The following is a 19,745-nucleotide window of genomic DNA, read 5'->3' as shown; positions in this document are numbered from 1 at the left end:
TGCTAGATAGGTTTACTTGTAGGTTCTCTCTTACACTTGCTTCTTCTTCTTCCCCCACCTTTTGTGAGAGAGAACCATCATGAAAGCTCTCTCTTTTGCCTCCATCTAGGCATAAAGAGCTCTTCCTTCATACCTTTCATAAAGAGGCTCTTCCTTCACCCCATTGACAAAAGAGCATTCATATGTGACAACGAAGTGAGAGTACGATCAACGAGCGAGCGCACCCACATCGGGAAGTTGTAATCACGACTTTAAGGCAAGGCCCAATGACACATGCTTCGACAAGGCTAAAGTATACTTTCGATAAGTCTAAAGTAACCTCTTGACTTGAGTAGCTCTCTCTACCATTTATGGCTCTTTATGTCTAAAGACCTTTTAGCCAATGCTATCATTGCCTTGTATCTTGATTTTTTGAACTTTCTCTAGGTACATTCACGTAAACAAAACAAAAAACTATGCAACCTTTCAATTCCATGCATTTTTTACAATATGGAATATGCTTTACTGATATATGCTTATATGCTCTTTCAATTTTCCCTCTATGTGGTAAAGGTTCCACTATTTGTCTCACATGCAAAAAAATGAAAATAAAAATAAAATAAAAAAGCATCATTGTGAGGTACAAAGTTCTTTTGGAGTCACTTTGACAATTTTGTCATTGATCTTTCAAGCCCAATCATTGATGACATCTTTGATAATTTTCCTGGTTTGGTGAGACCAATTGTTGGCATGTGCTATTCGCCCATCAAGAAATTGTTCTTAAAACCCCTTTATATGCTCTCTTCTTCTTCTCTCTCTAGAGGTCACTTCTCTTGTTGATAGTTTCTTTGAGTTAATTGCTTGAAAGGAAAGCCTTCTGGCTTAATCTCGATATCTTATATCATGTGGTTGGCTCGCTCAATAGGGTATGTAAAACAGAATTATTTCCTCCTCATTAGAGATGGAAGATGAGATATCAATCTATTATAATTGGATTTTATGTCCTTCCCCCCCCCCTTTAATTCTCTTTGCATAACCTCAGCACACCACATCTTAGTGTGTGTTGAGGCTCTTATGTCTTTTTAAATGATACAGAAAATGTACCTGGCTATAACTTGGTTGTGTTGCTTAGCAACACTTAATATGTGTGTGTTGGTTGGCAACTTGTTGAGTGCAACACTTCTAGTGACATAACCATAGATCTTCTGCTATATAAATGTCTTGCTTTGAGTGATGTTATAGCCCCATTGTGTAATAGGGTTTGTGTGCCAACACCACCTGAATTCTCAATTCACTGTTGACATGTTTGCCATTTGTTGCTCAATATTGATTGGGCAGAGGTGCTTGCTACTCAATGGCCAAAGGCACGAGCCAGACGTACTATGACCAAAAGCACTAGTCAGGGACATTTCACTTTATTGCCAACGGCCTCAAGGTGAACACTACTTGCTCCTTATTGGACAAAGATGCTTGCTACCTCAGGTCATTGGCCCCCACCAGCCAGGTGTGCTGGCCATCTCAATGCCATCAGCTCCCGTCAACCAAAAATGTGCTTGCTGTAAATTTGTTAAAATTGTAGGCCACTTCCCCTGTTGATTGGCTAGAGTTATGCTGGTTGTTTTACAAGGCCATCACTAGCTGTTTCACAAACAATCTCCTCATTAACCTTCACCCACGTCCAGCCCCAGCGACTACCTTGCTGAGCCTCTTCCATAGTTTCTCAAGGTGGTTTGCCTCTTGTACGCTTCCTTGTGTCCCAGTCACCTTCAGGTAGGACGGAGGTAGGATGCGCCTCCCCAACTTCGCCTTCCCACTAATCAATCTCAAGGGTACAAATTTGAATGATGAGCACTCAGGGGCTTTACACACACATTCATCCTGCCTGTGCCTGGAGTTGTGCCTGGAGTTGCTGACTGTGATGCAAGAACATGCCCGTCATCCTTTTGTGGATGGACAGACACTCTTCCCCGAAAACACAACAGGATGGGTCATTGCTGGTCTGATCAATGTGAAGCCGCACTACAGAATTGTGGGGCTGCATTGGAGGACTCACACCACTGCCCTGAGGACCCACACAACTGGGTGGCTTTCTTTCCTTGAACAACCCACCCCTCTAGTAATATAGCAGAGAGTCCCTACCCAGACTGGAACAGGCGGGTTCCTGTTCTGTATCTGCCCTGAGCATGAAGCATGCACTTGACTTGCATTTGCATGTGTCTGTACATACCGCCCTCTATGTAAAAAGATGATTGAAACATGAATGGATACTTCTCGCACTCTCAATCCAACCATTGCCTGGCCCCTTCAACACTTGTATCAATGCTTCAATCCTCTTTGCATCTTCCCACATGTCAGCATCTGCATATATGTTGGACATAACAATGAATGCTGCAGCATTGTTTTCATCAAGCCTTGCCACCCATTCAAAGGACTGTATACCAAGCTCAACATTACCCCAGTTCTGGCAAGCACCCAGCAAGGTACTCCACGTTACAAGATCAGGTTGAAAAGGCATCTTCTCCAGCATCACTACGGCCTCATGGAGTTGGCCTGCACGACTAAGGAGATCAACCATGCAATTGTAATGCTCAAGTGTCGGAGATATGCAGTACTCTTTCTTCATAGCCTCAAAGTATTTCTGCCCTGTTCCCACAAGACCTCCATGACTGCATACACAGAGAATGCTAAGAAACGTGACACCGTTTGGCTTTATACCTTGTGTTCTCCCTCTATCAAAAAGATGGAATACAAGTTCACTCTCTCCTTGCCGCGCATATCCTGTCATTAATGCATTCCATATCATGGGGTCCACTACAATTATCTGATCAAACACCTTCTGAGCATCTGCCATACTCCCACACTTGCAGTACATGTCAATAAGAGCATTGGTAAGTAGTACTTCCATATCTTCAGGTCTAACATCTTTGTCTGCTTGAAGACGGATAATGCTTCCACATTCCGTGTTCATGTCTGTCCAAAAACTTAGCAATCCCTCTTTGGCAATCTGATTGTGTAGTTCTTGGCCCTTGATTATGGCTGATATGTTGCCACAAGCTTTCAAGCTGCAAGCATACGTGATAATGTTTGGCAAAACACCATCCAATTGCATCCTTTCCAAACATTCCAGAGCTTCCACACCAAATCCGTGTTCAGCATACCCTGCAATAAGTGCTGTCCATAAAACGACATTTTGAACTGGCAACCGATCAAACAGCTCCTGTGCTTCCATGACCAGCCCACAATTGGCATACATATCCACCAAAGCACTTCCAACAAAGGGATGTCTCTCCAATCCCTTCATAACTATCTCTACATGCAGTTTTTGGCCCCAAACAGTGGCTTCTGTATTGCCACAAATTTTCAAGCTACAAACGAATGTGGTAGCATCCAAGGACACACCCTCCAGTTGCATTTGTTCAACACGTTTCAGCACTTCTTCACCAAGTCCATGTTCAGAAAAACCTGTGATAATCGTGTTCCATGAGACTATGCTCTGCACTGGCAGCAGGTCAAACACATCCTGTGCTTCTACAAGGAAGCCACATTTGGCATACATGTCCACCACGCTATTGCCAACAAAAGGGGCTGTTTCAAGTCCTTTTTTGAGAATGTGCGCATGTACTTGTCGTCCCCTGCCAGGGTCTCCCGCACTGCCACAAGCTTTCAAGCTGCAAATAAATGTGGCAGCATCTGGAAGCATGCCCTCAAGCTGCATTTGTTCAAAACAGTTGAGTGACTCCTTGACTAGCCCTTGTTCAGTATACCCGGTCATAAGGGTGTTCCATGAAACCAGGTTTCGGGATGGCAGGTGGTCGAAGACTTTCTGCGCTTCTGCAAGTGAGCCACCCTTGACATACATATCCATCAGTGTGCTGCCAACAAAAAGGTTCTTCTCAAACCCCTTTTTCAGAATCATAGCATGTATTTCTTGGCCCGTGCATGCAGCCTCAAAGCTCCCACAAGCTTTCAAGCTACAAACGTACGTGGCAGCATCCGGAGGCAATCCCTCTAGCTGCATCTGTTCTAAGCAATTAAGGGCGTCTTCATCGAGCCCATGTTCAGCATAGCCTGCAATAAGTGCAGTCCACGACACAATGCATCTAGCCGGCAGCTTATCAAACACTTTTCGTGCTTCCTCAATCGATCCGCACTTTGCATACATATCTGTCAAGCTATTGCCAACAGAAGGAACTCTATGGAGCCCTACTTTGGCAATCTCAGCATGTATTTCTCGACCCCTATCTAAGGCTCGGGTGATGCTGCATGCTCTCAAGCTGCAAACAAATGTAACAGCACTTGGAAACACACCCTCAAGTTGCATCTGTTCCAGACAGTTGAGGGCTTCCTCGCCAAGCCCATACTCAACATACCCTGTGATGAGCGCGTTCCATGACACATTGTTTTGAGCCGAGAGCTGGTCAATTAGTACTTGCGCTTCCACATGTAAGCCGCATTTGGCATACATATCCACTAAGGTGGTCCCAACAGAAGGATCTCTTTCGAGTCCCTCTTTCACAATATCACCATGTATTTCTTGGCCTCTCATTGTTGCTAGAAGGCTGCCACATGCTTTCAAGCTGCAAATAAAAGTGATAGCATTTGGCAATGCGCCCTTAGATTGCATCTGGTCCAAACATTCCAACGCCTCTTTACCGAGCCCATATTCAGAATACCCGGTGATAAGCGTGTTCCATGAGACAACAATTTGAGTTGGTAGCAGGTCAAACACTTTCTGAGCTTCTGCAAGCGAGCCACACTTGGCATACAAATCCACTAAAGTGTTGCCAACAAAGGGATCTGTGTCGAACCCCTTTTTCGCAATCTCTGAATGTACGTCTTGGCCTCTTTCCATGAATTTCAGCTGGGCACAAGCCTTCACAACAGCAACAAATGTGTAATTGCTAGGATGCACATTGTTCTTCTGCATACTCTGAAACAAAACAAGGGCATGCTCGAGTTCCCCATGTTCAACATACCCTTGTATAAGAGAGGTCCAAGAGAACTCATTTCGATGAACTAACCTGTCAAATACATGCAGGGAATCAAGCATGCTTCCGCATTCCACATACATAGGGACCAGATAGTTCCCAAGCACTACATGAGCTTCCAACCCATGATAGGAGATGTGCATATGCACCTGCTTTGCATGCGTTAGGCTTTTCCCTTTCCTGCAGTTCAGCAAAAGCGAGACAAAGTGCTCGACTGAAGCGGCGGCTCTGCCGTCCATACAAAAGAAGCAAGATCCTCCTTCAAGCTCAGCATGATGATGGATGATAGCACGCAGAGCCGGACCAAGGCATTCCAGGGGAGGCGAGTCCCTGCTGTCTGAATACATACATGCATACACACATGCGTACATACATGTAGACATGCGATTTACTGATCAGTTAACACATGCTGTACTACCTGTATTTGAGCACATACTCTGTTAGGTCCTACTGTTTTTTTTTTAACCCTTAATTCTATTATGCAACTAATAAGAGCCTATTCACACGTGGCGGGTGATCAGCTTTTTGTTTTGTTTTTCGAGCCGGGGTCAGAAACGAGCAAGCTCGTTGTGAGACTCCAGCTCAAAATTGACATCTTGTGAGCACACCATCTGTCCCATTGTCTACGGCTTGAAAACCAGTGGCTATGCCACTTTTTGTGTAGGCGGAACCTTTATACCCTTTCAGGGGATGCAATGCAAGCATTGCACCACTCTCACACACCATGGATGTTAGGGTTTGAACCTGGGTCCATTCGTTTGGGTAGGGTAGCCCGGGCTAGAACTCGTTGACTCCTAATAAACGAAAAATAGCAATCGGATACCTTTAGGTTGGACTCGCGTGAAAAAGCCCTTAGAAGGGGTCCTATGGTGGGTCCAATCTGCCTCACCGAGATTGCTTCACCCATTTCTACCCTTTAGGGAATGGTAAAATAAACTTTATGCAAAGGCTCCCATACTCTTTGCAACAATTCTAATTGATGTGGCTAGACCTCATCACTCATAACACATGGTTTTTTTAACCTTTGGTGACTCATACACATCAAGGCTATAACTCAATTAGCCATATATTTTAGCTATAGCATTTGTTTAATTTCATCAATAAACAACTTTGACTTTGGTCAACGATGTACAAATGTATCACAATTTCTTGGAAAGCTGCCTAGCCGTTTATTAATACTCTAGTGCTATGGATAAGTTTTTGTATTTTTTTTGCCGTCGTGCATGCTTCATAAATAGGAAGAGGCCAGGTTAGCCATTAGGTTAAGCTTCACCAAATTTTCACATAGCTATATTCTCTCTCTCTCTCTCTCTCTCTCTCTCTCTCTCTCTCTCATACATACATATATATATATATATATATATATATATACATATCTGTGTGTGTGTGTGTGTGTGGTAACAAAGCTTAAAAGAGCTCAAGTCAAGTGCCAAGTCTAGATCTAAACACTAAAAAATTAAGAATTTTTACAAGAATTAAAAGTTCCTAATTAGCATAATTAAGCAAAAGTTAGACAAAATTGAAGTAATTAAAAGTTTCTAATTAGCTAATTATGCAAAATTTAGACAAAATTGAAGTAATTGACGATGAAATTGATACCTAGGAAGGTTGTGGTTCAAGCACTTGAGGGTTGTCCTTCGTTCTCCAACACCCATTGATCAAAAAAGAAGAAAACAAAAGAAAAGAAGATGGTTAAAGTTGCAAAAACCACACAAAAGTCCTCACTTCACACCACAATAATCCCTCCAAGTCAACACTCAATCATTCTACCACAAGTTTTGCAACTCATGGACAAACTAAAACAAATGGATCAACACAATGCTCCAAATCCACTATAGGACTAGTTCTATTCCCCAACAATGACGCCTCTTATTTAGAGAAGTTGTAGCTTCACAATAAGCATAGTCAACAACGGAAGTATGAACTCATCAATAAGCATTGTTTTTTTTTAACCCTTAATTTTCCTCTTCCTATTCTATTATGCAACTAATAAGAGCCTGTTTACACATGGCGGCGGGTGACCAGCTTTTTGTTTTGTTTTTCGAGCCGGGGTCAAAAACGAGCAAGCTCGTTCTGAGACTCCAGGTGATCAGCTCAAAATTGACATCTTGTGAGCACACCATCTGTCCCATTGTCTAAGGCTTGAAAACCAGGCATTGCACCACTCACACACCATGGATGTTAGGGTTTGAACCTGGGTCCATTCGTTTGGGTAGGGTAGCCCAAGCTGGAACTCGTTGACTCCTAATAAACTAAAAATAGCAATCGGATACCTTTAGGTTGGGGGACTCGCGTGAAAAAGCCCTAGAAGGGGTCCTATGGTGGGTCCAATCTACTTCATCGAGAGCTTTCTTCACCCATTTCTACTCTTTAGAGAATGGTAAAATAAACTTATGCAAAGGCTCCCATGCTCTTTGCAACAATTCTAATCGATGGCTAGACCTCATCACTCATAACACATGGTTTTTTTAACCTTTGGTGACTCATATGCATCAAGGCTATAACTCAATTAGCCATATATTTTAGCTATAGCATTTGTTTAATTTCATCAACAAGCAACTTTGACTTTGGTCAACGATGTACAAATGTGTCACAATTTCTTGGAAAGCTGCCTAGCCGTTTATTAATACTCTAGTTTTTGTATTTTTTTTTAACGTTGTGCATGCTTCATAAATAGGAAGAGGCTAGGTTAACCGTTAGGTTTAGCTTCACCAAACTTTCACATAGTTGTACTCTCTCTCTCTCTCTCTCATACATACATACATACATACATACATATATACATACATACATATATATATATATATTCGTCTAAAGTGTGAAAGCACATTGATCATGGGAATAAAAGCCTCAAGAGGTGTTAAACCCTCAAGCTCTACCAATCTAATTGCTTAGACTCCTTGCAATCCAATCTCATAAGAGAGGGAAGCTAGAAAGCTTTTTATCCACCTACACTATCTCTCTCTCTCAATCTCTCACTCTCCACAACTAGCTAATCACAAGACAACAATCATAAGAGAGAGGGAAGCTAAAAAGCTTTCTCTCCACCTACACTATCTCTCTCTCTCTCTCAATCTCTCTCTCTCCACAACTAGCTAATCACACAAGACTATAATCATAAGAGAGGGAAGCTAGAAAGCTTTCTCTCCACCTACAACATCTCTCTCTCTCTCTCTCTCAATCTCTCCCTCTCCACAACTAGCTAATCACAAGACAAGAATCATGTAAGCATCAAGCTCTCAACATGTACACACACACACTCACACAAGCATGCATGCAAGTGAATAAGACTAATAGGAAAAGACAAGCAAGATATGGAAGAGAGGGAAGCTTGAACTCCTTGCAATCCAATCTCACAAGAGAGGGAAGCTAAAAAGCGTTCTCTCCACCTACACCATCACTATCACTATCTCTCAATATCTCACTCTCCACAACTAGCTAATCACAAGACAAGAATCATGTAGGCATCAAGCTCTCAACATGAACACACACACACTCACACAAAACATGTAAGCAAGTTAACAAGACTTATAGTCAAAGACAAGCAAGATATGGAAGCATGAAAAGATAAGAAATCACAAGACAAGGCAAATAGCCAAAGACAAGCAAGATATGGAAGCATGAAAAGACAAGAAATCACAAGACAAGGCAAGTAGAAAAGCTCTCCAAGCTAGAGCTCAATGTGGATTGTATTACCAAGAAAGGTGTCTTTATACACTTCCATAAGTCACTTATATATCATTGTAGCTTTTCCCCGATCACCCACACTTATGGGGTGCCCAAAACATGTTCCATTACATATTCAAACCTTATATGGCCGACTTTCATTTACAACAGTGGGCCTTTGGCCATATACAATGTAAAACATATAAGCTAGGGTGGGGATTACAAAGAGTGTTCGGAAAAGGAGTAACAGTACATATTTTTGGTAATACTACAATAAGGCCATGTATTGATGTCATGGGCACTTTTTTCCACCGAGTTTTTTCCCATGGCCATCCAAGTGTGAACAGACACCTTACGATTAGCTAGTATATCCACATCCATTGTTTAGAGTTGCTACTCATTTGTAATTTATCCTTTGTACTCACAAAGATCTTGATCTCTCTCCCCTTTAGGCTAGCCATTCTCTCTCACACTCTACACCCTTGTGTTCTTGTCATATTGAGCAGTGTGTGTGTGAGAGAGAGAGAGAGAGAGAGTTCATCTCCATTGTGAGCTAATAGTGGTATCAAATCCATCATCAAGTATTTGGTGTTTTTAAGAGCTTCCATTGAAGCTTGCTTTGATTTCACTTTAAAGCCTCCACACGTTTAGAGCTCTCAAACAATATCTTTCATAGGAAGTAGCTCTATCAGCTTTCATAGCTTCTTTCACAAGCAGCAACAAGCTTTAACTAGAATAAGTTTTTGTAATTGTCACACGACCAAGTGCAATTCAATCACCCTAATCCAATCTTTGCAATCACTGATTTAGATCTAGTTCAATCTGCCATCCAATCTTTGTAATCGCCCACGATGACCAAGTCCACAATTTGATCGGTCATGATCCAACTTCTTTGATCATCAGATTCCTACATAAGTCATGCGATTCAATTATGCAATTAAAGACTAGTTCAATTGGCAATCCAGCATTTCTTCGATCGTCATATTCAATCTTTCGACCAGCAATTCAACTTTTTTGATCGACAATTTGACTTCTTCGATCGAGCAATTTAGCTTCTTCAATCGTATAGTTTGATTGCTCGATTGTACTTCAACAATTGTCCGATCCAGGACTTCAATCATCTACTTTAACTGCACTTCAATCGTCTACTTTAACTGCACTTCAACAATTATATGATCCAGGACTTTAATTATCCGATTCAATTATAGACTTCATTCGTCCTTGATTCAACTATAGATTTTCACTAGAGTGATAGATCAGTCATCATCAACATATCTGGTGACTTCATTTTAAGCTATTTTTAGTATCTCTCTTTCTCAGATTCAATAGTAGTCAGGTTTGGCAACCAACACGTCCAATGATTTATTTGGAATTCTTTCAAAATAAGCCAAGTTAGATGGGCCAATGTACTTCCTCTAGAGTTTCATGGTCAGAAATACCATTTTGCCAAGGGTTTATATGGTTTTGTCAAGGGCAATAAGCCTCACCCTGGCACCATTGCTCCTACTAATCCTTAATAAGGTCAAGGCTAATAGACCTATACACATGCCCCTTAGATTACTACTTATCAAAGAAGATGGGATTCTAATAATACACAAGCTTTGGCATTAATTACTTTATCTGTCAAGAGTTGATTGTCGCATGAGTTGTAGTCTAGAATAAATGCATTTATAAGTTCTAGCAGTGGTCGGGCTCTTGTCATCAAGGACAAAGGCAAGAAGTTATAGTGGAAGAATAATTCAAGCAACTCTTATGAGACAGGATGATTCCAACAAGAAGCCAAAGAATGTTACTTGCCGGTATTATAAGAAGCCTAGCCATGCACTTGAATAGTGCTATAAATTTCAAGCTACAGAAAAGAAGAAAAAGAAATCTAACAAAGGTTATACCAGTTCTGACCTAGACCACCAGAGTGCCAAGAAAGAGGACTTTGCTAATGTTGTCCTTGAAGACTTCTCACTTATGAGAATTTGCAGCTTTAATCCTGACCTTGATTCATGTCTCACTGCAAGTACAACTCCTTCTTTAGACAGTTGGTATCTTGACAGTGCTGCTTCTAAGCACATTACTTCTCAAAGAAGTGTTGTTCATAATATGGAATCTGTGTAGGATAGACACACTGTTATGTATGCCAAGAATGCCTTATATCCAGTCAAAGGGTATTGGTGAGATTCACCTTACTACTGCTAGTGGTGAGGACCTTTGTCTTCAAAAGATACTTTTTATTCCAAGTATCAAGAAGAATTTGCTTTCTGTGCCCACTTTAACAAGGGGGGGGGTCTAAATGTTGAATTTGCAGATGATAAATGCATTGTTTCATAGAGGACATGACATGCAAATTGTGCTTACTAAAACTCTTAGTTAAGGTTTGTTCAAAAAATTGGATATGTATGATAAGTGTGATGATGTTTGTCTGGCATAGAAGACACTTCAAATGTAATGAAAGATGCCCAATTGTGGCATGTTAGGTTTGGCCATACATCAATTGGTGGTTTAATACTTTTGTAGAAACATGGGATGCTAGAGCACATCTCAACTTGATCCCCCACCCCGATATGTTTGTGAAGGATGTATCCTTGGCAAACTCTTCCACCACCCTTTCCAAAATAATGTGATGGTGGATAGAGCTGGCAACAAATTACAGCTCATATGCAATGATGTGTCCAATGCAAACTTCATCTTTGGGACAAAATCTTTACTTTGTGACCTTCATTGCAAATTCAGCTAGTCTTACCCCATGAAAGAAAAATGAGAGGAATTTTCTCATTTTCAACACTTTCTTGCTTTGGTTGAGAATGAAACTTGCTTAAAAGTCCAAACCCTTCATAAAGATAGAGGGGGGAATATTTGTCTAATGTTTTTAAATACTTTTTGACACAAAAAGTCATTAAGCATCGATGTACAACTCCTTATACACCATACCAAAATCGTGTTGCTAAGAAACGTAACAAGACTCTCATAGAGATGGTTAGATGCACGGTTAAAGGTCAAGAGCTTCCACATTTTTTTAAGGATAGAAGTAGTTCTTTATGCTACCTATGTGCCGCACTAAAGCTTTGAAGACCATCACTCTTTATGAAGCTTGGTTCACTCTTTATGAAGGGGTGCCCCCACTAAAGCTTTGAAAAGCATCACTCTTTATGAAGGGGTGCCCCACTAAAGCTTTGAAAACCATCACTCTTTATGAAGGGGTGCCCCACTAAAGCTTTGAAAACCATCACTCTTTATGAAGGGGTGCCCCACTAAAGCTTTGAAAACCATCTCTCTTTATGAAGCTTGGTTCAACAAAAAACCTAAAGTTGAACATGTGTATTTTTAATTGTTAGCATATGCACATGTGCCATCTAAGATCCGTACTAGCTTCATGACAAAGCAGTGAAACACATTTTTGTTGGCTATAGTGTAGAAAGCAAAGTTACCATCTCTACAATCCTCTCACCAATAAGAAAATTGCCAATAGGAATGTTGCTGCTAGATTTTCAATAAACATACCTTTGCCAATTCCCTGGACATGTTTGATGGTTTGTTGCTAGTTCCAGTGCATGCCAATGCCACTACCAGTGTCTATTGATACTTAGCAGATTTTGCCTACTACTGATCCTCGTTTGTTACAAGAGGAAAATGCTCAAGAAATTGATGCACCAACTTTTGATTAGCTAGAAATGCAGTATATTTTGATCAGCTAGAAGATGCAGTACATTATGAAAGATTAGTAATCAATGAGTCTAGGCTTATGCCTAAATGGGTTAGGAGCACCTTGAAGAGATAGTAGATTGTTTTCTCCTTTATAAAGTAGAACTAAATGCAGTGCTAAAACCATCTCTTTTGCTGATTTTTCATTCCTTAGTTCTTTACATAATGTAGATGAACCCAAGTCTTAGCTCAAGAAGATCCAAAAATTGGATTAAATCCATGCATTGGATTAAATCCATGCATGATGAAATTCATGCCTCTAACAAAAATGATACTTGGGATTTAGTGGATATACCACTTGGCAAGAAAGCAATGGATACTAAGTGGGTTTACAAGTCAAGAGAAAGCTGATGGATTTGTGCACAAGTTCAAGGCCAGACTTGTTGCAAAAGGTTATGCCCAACAAAAAGGGATTGATTATGATCAAACTTTTTCTCCCACTTTGCCTATGACCGCTATAAGATTTGTTACTACTTTGGCAACCCACCATGGATGGAAAGTGCACCAATTGGACATAAAAATAGCATTCCTAAATGCTAACTTGAAGGAAGAAGTTTATGTAAGTCAACCAACTGGATTTTCCCAACCTAGCCCAGAACAAAAGGTATGCAAGCTTAAGTAATCTTTCTATTGTTTGAAATAAGTCTCCAAGGCTTGGTATCACACGATTCATGCCTATTGGACTAGATAAAGATTTCCAAATAGTCCTACAAAAAGGACAAACGCACTTTATATGTCAAAAAGGACAAGCACTATTTGCTTGTTGTCATTATCTATGTTGATGACATGCTATTGTGATAGGAACTGATGAGGATTTGATCACAACGTTTAAGGTTGACCTTGCCTCAAATTTTGAGATATCAGATCTTGTTCTTTCGCACTACTACTTGGGTATGTAGTTTATATAGCAAGATGATGGTATAGTCATTAAAGCACTCCAAGTACATCAAGGCACTACTCAAAAGGCTCAATATGAAACGAAGCCCTACACCAATGGACCTTGGTGTGTAGGATCCCGAAGAACCATTCAACATAACCACACTTATGATTAAGTTATTGGATGTTGGACGCCTCATATATTTGTGTAACTTAAAGCTAGAAGATTCAGTTTGGCATGTCATAGCTTTTAAAGTTTATGCATTGCCTAGGCATTGGGACATGTAGTTAAGCGTATCTTTAGATACTTACAAGGCACTCAAGACTTAGATTGTTATATGCCACGGGGGTTGATTTATAACTACATGCTTGCTCTGATTTTGATTGGTACATTCGACAGTCCAACGATCTTTTTAAAACCTCACATTTATACTACATGAGTATCTAACAATCATCAATCAATGGTGTTTTATTTATATCAAATAAAAATTTTATTTAAAGTAATTTCCAAATAATTCAAAGATGGATGGTTGTATAAACATGATGCCTCCATTCATGAGCATAAAATGTGTCATATAGATATCAAATCCAAGAAGGATTTATATTTTGAACATCTTTGACATTGCACATCCTAACTCATCAATAAGAGAAAATATGAGGCTTGTATACTAGGAAAACAACATTGGGAAAACTTCCTTTAGAAATTCCCTTAGAATAATTGATATCCTCCTAACGCTAGTGCATAAAAACCTTTGTGGAGCAATAATATTACCACAATCAACTATAAATATTATTTATGACCTTTATAGTACATATTTTAAGGTACTTAGGACAATGATAGAGAAAGAAATTGGCCCTAAGGTCCTATGGACAAGGTCAATGTATCTTCAAATAAATTCAAGGAATATTGTTAAGAGCATGGCATCAAGCAATAGTAAACCACTCCTCATCATTCTTAATAGAACACTGTTGCATCTAGTCTTATTTGAAAAGGCGCTTATAGCATGCTCGAAGCTAAAAATTTCCCCAGTATATTATGAGTCAAAGAGATGGCAATAGTTGTGCATCTCCAAAATAAAAATGAGACTATAAAACTTCACAATATAGATTTTATGGAGGCTTTTAGAATAATTTAAACTTGGTATTTCTCATTCGTTGACTATCGAAATGCTCTACTTATGCTCATAATTCGAAGTTGGATGATAAATCTAATAAGTGTATAATCCCAAACTAAAGTTGTTTTCTTCTCAAGACGAGTCATACCAAAGTTGGATGATAAATCTAATAAGTGTATAATCCCAAACTAAAGTTGTTTTCTTCTCAAGACGAGTCATACCAAAGTTGGATGATAAATCTAATAAGTGTATAATCCCAAACTAAAGTTGTTTTCTTCTCAAGACGAGTCATACAACCAAGACCCAAATGAAATCATTAATGATGACATTCAATCATCCATTCTTATGGTCAAAGACATTAGAGATATAAAAATGAGGAATATATTCCATTCACCACCATCAACTCAAACAAGGACAAAAATGATCATATTTTAAAGAATCAAATCAAGTCCTTATCAAGACCAAGTCTACCTATTGATACATTGAATTACAAACATGCCATCTTAATGACAAATATCATGAAGATGCCCAAACCAAAAGGCTACAAAGAAGAGCGTCACAAAATTATTCAACCTAATAAAACCTAGGAGTTAGTAATTTACCTTTGGAAAAAGTCACTCTTAGAAAAGTTGAAACTCGAGTCATGGAAGTAATAAAAAATATTTATGCCCAAAAGGAAGGCATCAATTATATGAGGAAATATTTGCCCTAATAGCCAAACTTAACATAATCAAAGCAATTGTGTCTCTTGACACACACTTCAATTTGTCTTTCTATCATATGGATATGAAAACAACTTTATTGTATGGAGATCTTAAAGAAGCAGTGTACATGGATTAAGATGAAATATTTGCGGATTAAGGTAAAGTGAATAGATTGCGCTAGCTAAAAATAGCTCTTTATGGCTTGAAACAAGCTCCACAAGCATCGTACAATAAGCTACACACTTAAAATCTCAAGGATTTAAGGAAGATATGTGAGATTCTAACATTTATGTCAAACAAGACAAATAAGGAACTCCATGATATTATCATCACAACAAGCATTGATGAGATCATTAATCAAGTTAAGGTTGACTTAAATAAATTATTTGCCATGAAAGATATTGGTTTGATGTGGTATTGCTTAGGCCTAGAAGTCTAGAGCAACAAAATAAAATCCTCTCTAACCCAAACAAAACACATAAATAATATTCTAAAAAGGCCCATAATGAAAGAGTCAAGGCCCATTTTAACTCTAAAAGAATTCGTAAACAATTAGAACTATCTCTCCCAAAGACAAAACACATAATCGTTTTAGTGGGAGTACTATAGTTCTTTGAAACTTCTTCATAACCTCAACCTTAAGAGGAAGATTTCTATCTCACAATGAATTGTGTCTACAATGACATCAAGAAGGTTCATCATAAAAATTAAAAGATCTTCATTATAGGCTTTTCACACCTTGCTTTGTTTGGATTCTTATCTTCTATCATTTGTAAGTTTTCATTAAATTGTTAAAGATAGTAATCTAGCTAGCTATTCCATTGATTCCATCATGGTATCATACAAAACTCCATCCAAGTTGATATAGGCTGCTTTAACTTTCCCAGTCTAAACCTCCCTCTAGACTTATCAAAATAATATCGCATTAAATCAAGATCCTACATGTAAAAAAATTTGTTCTTGACTTGGTTGATGATCTCAGCATTGTTTCATTTAATAACATCACTAACATATATATTTAACAAGTATTATGAGATTCCCCTTTCTATCCTTCTCAAGATAAAGATTAGAATTTAACAAGATTTTTCTTAAATATTGTGTATCAATCTTGATGTACACATGCTAAGCCTGTTTGTCTTGCATAGCTTATACTCTTTGCCTAAGTTGATCCATGTATACTTACTCTTCAAGATCCCCCTATAAGAAGTCCGTTTTACTATCTGATAAAAAAGCCAATTAAAATGAATAATAAAAGACAAAGCCATCCTCATTATGTTGATCTTGGTAATATTGATGTAGATAATTCCTTCATCGATGGCTTCATTTTGACATAGCTTTTTCTACCAATCCAACTTTGTATTTTTTGTCACTAAAGTTTCACCTTATAAACCTACCCTGTCGATCTTGGCAATTAGTGTAGAGAATTTCCCATAATCCTGCCTTCCTTTTGGCATAGCTTTTTCTACCACCAATCCAACTTTGTATTTTCATCACTCAAGTTTCACCAAATAAACCCACTTATTTTCATCACTCAAGTTTCACCACTTATTCACAATAGTGGGTTTTCTCTTGTAAACCCACTTATTTACAATAGTAGGTATTCTCCTTATAGACCCTACTTATTTCACCTTGTAAGTTTTGCTAGCTTGAATACTTTTGTATTCCTTGTTTGTTCCTCATTTGTAGCTTCTTCCTTGTAGACCCTACGTATTTCACCTTGTAAGTTTTTGCTAGCTTGAATACTTTTGTATTCCTTGTTTGTTCCTCATTTGTAGCTTCTTCCTTGTAGACCCTACGTATGTCACCTTGTAAGTTTTTGCTAGCTTGAATACTTTTGTATTCAAGCTTGTAAGTTTTTTCTAGCTTAAATACTTTTGTATTCCTTGTTTGTTCCTCATTTGTAGCTTCTTCCTAGTGTTTGTTCCTCATTTGTAGCTTCTTCCTAGTGTTTGTTCCCTTTGATTTACTTATACATTTTTGGCTCGTGTATCTTCATGATTTTTGTCATCATGGCATGGTTGAAAGATAATGAATCAATGAATAAAATTTGTCTTGTTGATCATTAAGGGATGGCTATAAGGTAATAAATCAAGGATTAAACATTGTCCCCCTCTACTTAGACTAGCTAACAAGCCATTCCTGCTTTACTATCTACCGTGCTTCTATTCTCATTAAGGAAAGGCTTCCTTGTTGATTTTGTCCTTGATTGCTTCATAGACCACTTCCATGCTTGCTTGCACTTTTTGAAGACATGTTGTTTAGCATTTTTTAAAGCCCTTATGATTTTTAAGTGATTCATCTCAATTTAAGGTTTTTATGCTGAATATTTTTTATGTTGTCTGGAAAGCTAAACATGTATAGTCATCTTCTATAATGTCTTCCTCAAGTCTTGGTGGAAAAATCTGAATTTCAATCCATTCACTAGTATGGGCAATGAAATATTATCTATTTAAGACCCCCCTTTTTTAGTTTTATCGATGGCAAGCTTGTAGGGTCCAAGCCATCTATGATTCAAATTTATATATGCTTTGACCCAAATTAGAATGTTGTAGAATTACAAAGTCTTTTATTTCAAATTTTCTCAGTTTTTGGTTCTTATTTTCTAGATTTTGCTTCTCCTTTGGATTTCTTAAGAGAGACTAAGTATTCATGAAAATCCAACTGTAATAAATGCTAAAACCTATAGCTTGATAAACTTGAAAGGTGAGGTAATACAAACCCTATGCCACATGCCAATGAGAAAAATGCCAATGTGGAAGGTGCAAAAAAGTTCACATGCTTGCAAAGCAAAAACACAAGTGAATATGGGTCCCAAATGTTTTTTAACATTAATTAATTAGTGTTGTGTATGGGGAGATTGCTTTAAATGTTAATTAATTAATTAGTGTTGTATATGGGGAGATCATTTTGAACCTTAGGAGAGAGGTTTTATTTTTTACAAAGTGCATGTCGAATAAGGTGGAAAAGTGGAGACATCTAGACCTTTACTTGGAGCACGTGAGCCTTCTAGATAGTTCAACAATAGCTCATAAAAACCCTGGCCAAGGCATAACACTCGAGGAATCACCTCGTTAGAGAGAGAGAGAGAGAGAGAGAGAGAGAGAGAGAGAGAGAGAGAGAGAGTCTCAAAGCGTGGCATCGATGTTTGAGAGAGAGTGTCTCAAAGCGTGGCATCGATGTTTGAGAGAGAGATGCATATAAAAAAAATTATTGATTTATTTGTTTTTGCTAATGCACGAGAGAGAACTAATGTGGGTAATGCATCTCTCAAAGAGTGATGTGGCTGTGAATATGTGAATATCATCCGCACGCTAGCAAAATGATACGGCCAATTTATTTTTGGGAGGCAAAGGTTGAGAGAAACATTTTTTTAATAGCAAGGTGTTATGACCCATGTTATTTGACAAATGATAATCATGGTCATTTAAATTTATATATTTTTTATGATGCCTATTTCTCATGAACACATTAGGATTGATTGATGAGATATCAATTGATTGTTACTACTGACGTGGTTTATGTTTATGAGTTTAGGTGATGAGGTGTGCAAGGGTACCGATTTAGGTGTTGCACAGTGCGAGGGTACCGATTTAGGTGTCGCACATGGATGGTGGATTGAGTCATGGCGTGTGGACCGATCTCACAATATTTTGTGGCTGTATTATGGCGATTGATATTATTTTGACATCAGTACGATGTGTGTGTGTGCACTCGTCAATTTATTGTACAATGTGCGTAGGAGCATTTGTTGATTTATTTTGTAATGTGCATATGTGCACAAGCTAGATTATTGAATTAGAAAAATTGTGCAAACCTTAGAAGGTTTAAGGACAAAGGTAAATTGAGGACAATGGTTAATTGAGGACAAAGGTAAATTGAGGACAATGGTTAATTGAGGACAAAGGTAAATTGAGGACAAAGGTTAATTGAGGACAAAGGCTAATTAAATGGCAAAAGTCCAAATATGGATGTATACTTTATTTTTGGCTGAAAGCCTACTTTTGGGAATATATATAAAAATACCCATGCGAGAAGAAGCCACTCACGTTGGGGGGGAAAATTGCACCCAGTCTTGTGTTGCCTTGTGTTGATGGTGATGTATTTCTTTCTCTTGTCTTATGTTTTGTTATATGCTTTAATTTTCAATTTAATTCAAGTAGTTGTTTTGATATTTGATATAATTTTTATGAGTCTTTTGATTATTCTCTTCAAGAAAATTAAAGGTCCGGTTGGAGTGGTATCAGAGCTTTGGTGTAATTTAATTTTCTTGAAGGCGGTCAAAAGAGGTGAAAGAGACAAAAACAGAGGTGATTTTGGTAATTTTCTTGAATTTAAATGAAAGAAGAACACGTTTAGGGATTTTTGTTTATGTATGGATGAAATAAAGCTTGTTTTTAACCATTGGGTAATCAATCTCCATCAATCTATTGCCCAAAGGGTAAAACTAGGTGAAAAACCATTAGTGGGTTTCCCAAAACCATGAAACCACCTTCCTCTTCTCTAATCCTCTTCCTAATCTGTCTGTATGGATGGGTTTCAAAATTGATAGTCAATTCTGCTTAGCTTTCCAATTGCTAAACCATTGAGGGAGGAAGCAATCTATAAAATGGACGGTGTATAATTCACCAAGAGCTAATTTATAATTTATGGAGAAATAAGCTCTGTGAGAAATTAAAATTCTAAAAATTGATCTTTCTTCTCTTTCTCTCTCTCCCTCCGTACCC

General features: G+C 38.4%; 1 protein-coding gene across 1 annotated transcript; it reads right to left on the bottom strand.

The window, feature by feature from the left end:
• Nucleotides 1-812: 812 nt before the first annotated feature.
• LOC147615704 (pentatricopeptide repeat-containing protein At3g09040, mitochondrial-like) lies at nucleotides 813-5,506 on the bottom strand. The gene has a single exon (XM_086778268.1). It carries the CDS (start codon nucleotides 5,348-5,350, stop codon nucleotides 2,213-2,215), a length of 3,138 nt encoding a protein of 1,045 aa, XP_086634394.1. The 5' UTR covers nucleotides 5,351-5,506; the 3' UTR covers nucleotides 813-2,212.
• Nucleotides 5,507-19,745: the final 14,239 nt, after the last annotated feature.

The sequence above is a fragment of the Cibotium barometz genome, chromosome 39 (genome assembly GCF_041138505.1).
Source record: "Cibotium barometz isolate CiBa-2024 chromosome 39, ASM4113850v1, whole genome shotgun sequence".
NCBI classification, from domain to species: domain Eukaryota; kingdom Viridiplantae; phylum Streptophyta; class Polypodiopsida; order Cyatheales; family Cibotiaceae; genus Cibotium; species Cibotium barometz.
The sequence above is the reverse complement of the archived record's forward strand: the minus strand, read 5'-3'. Positions and strand labels throughout refer to the sequence as shown.

Coding starts and splice junctions, on each gene's coding strand:
- LOC147615704 (XM_086778268.1), bottom strand. CDS start 5,350: ATGTCTACATGTATGTACGCATGTGTGTATGCATGTATGTATTCAGAC.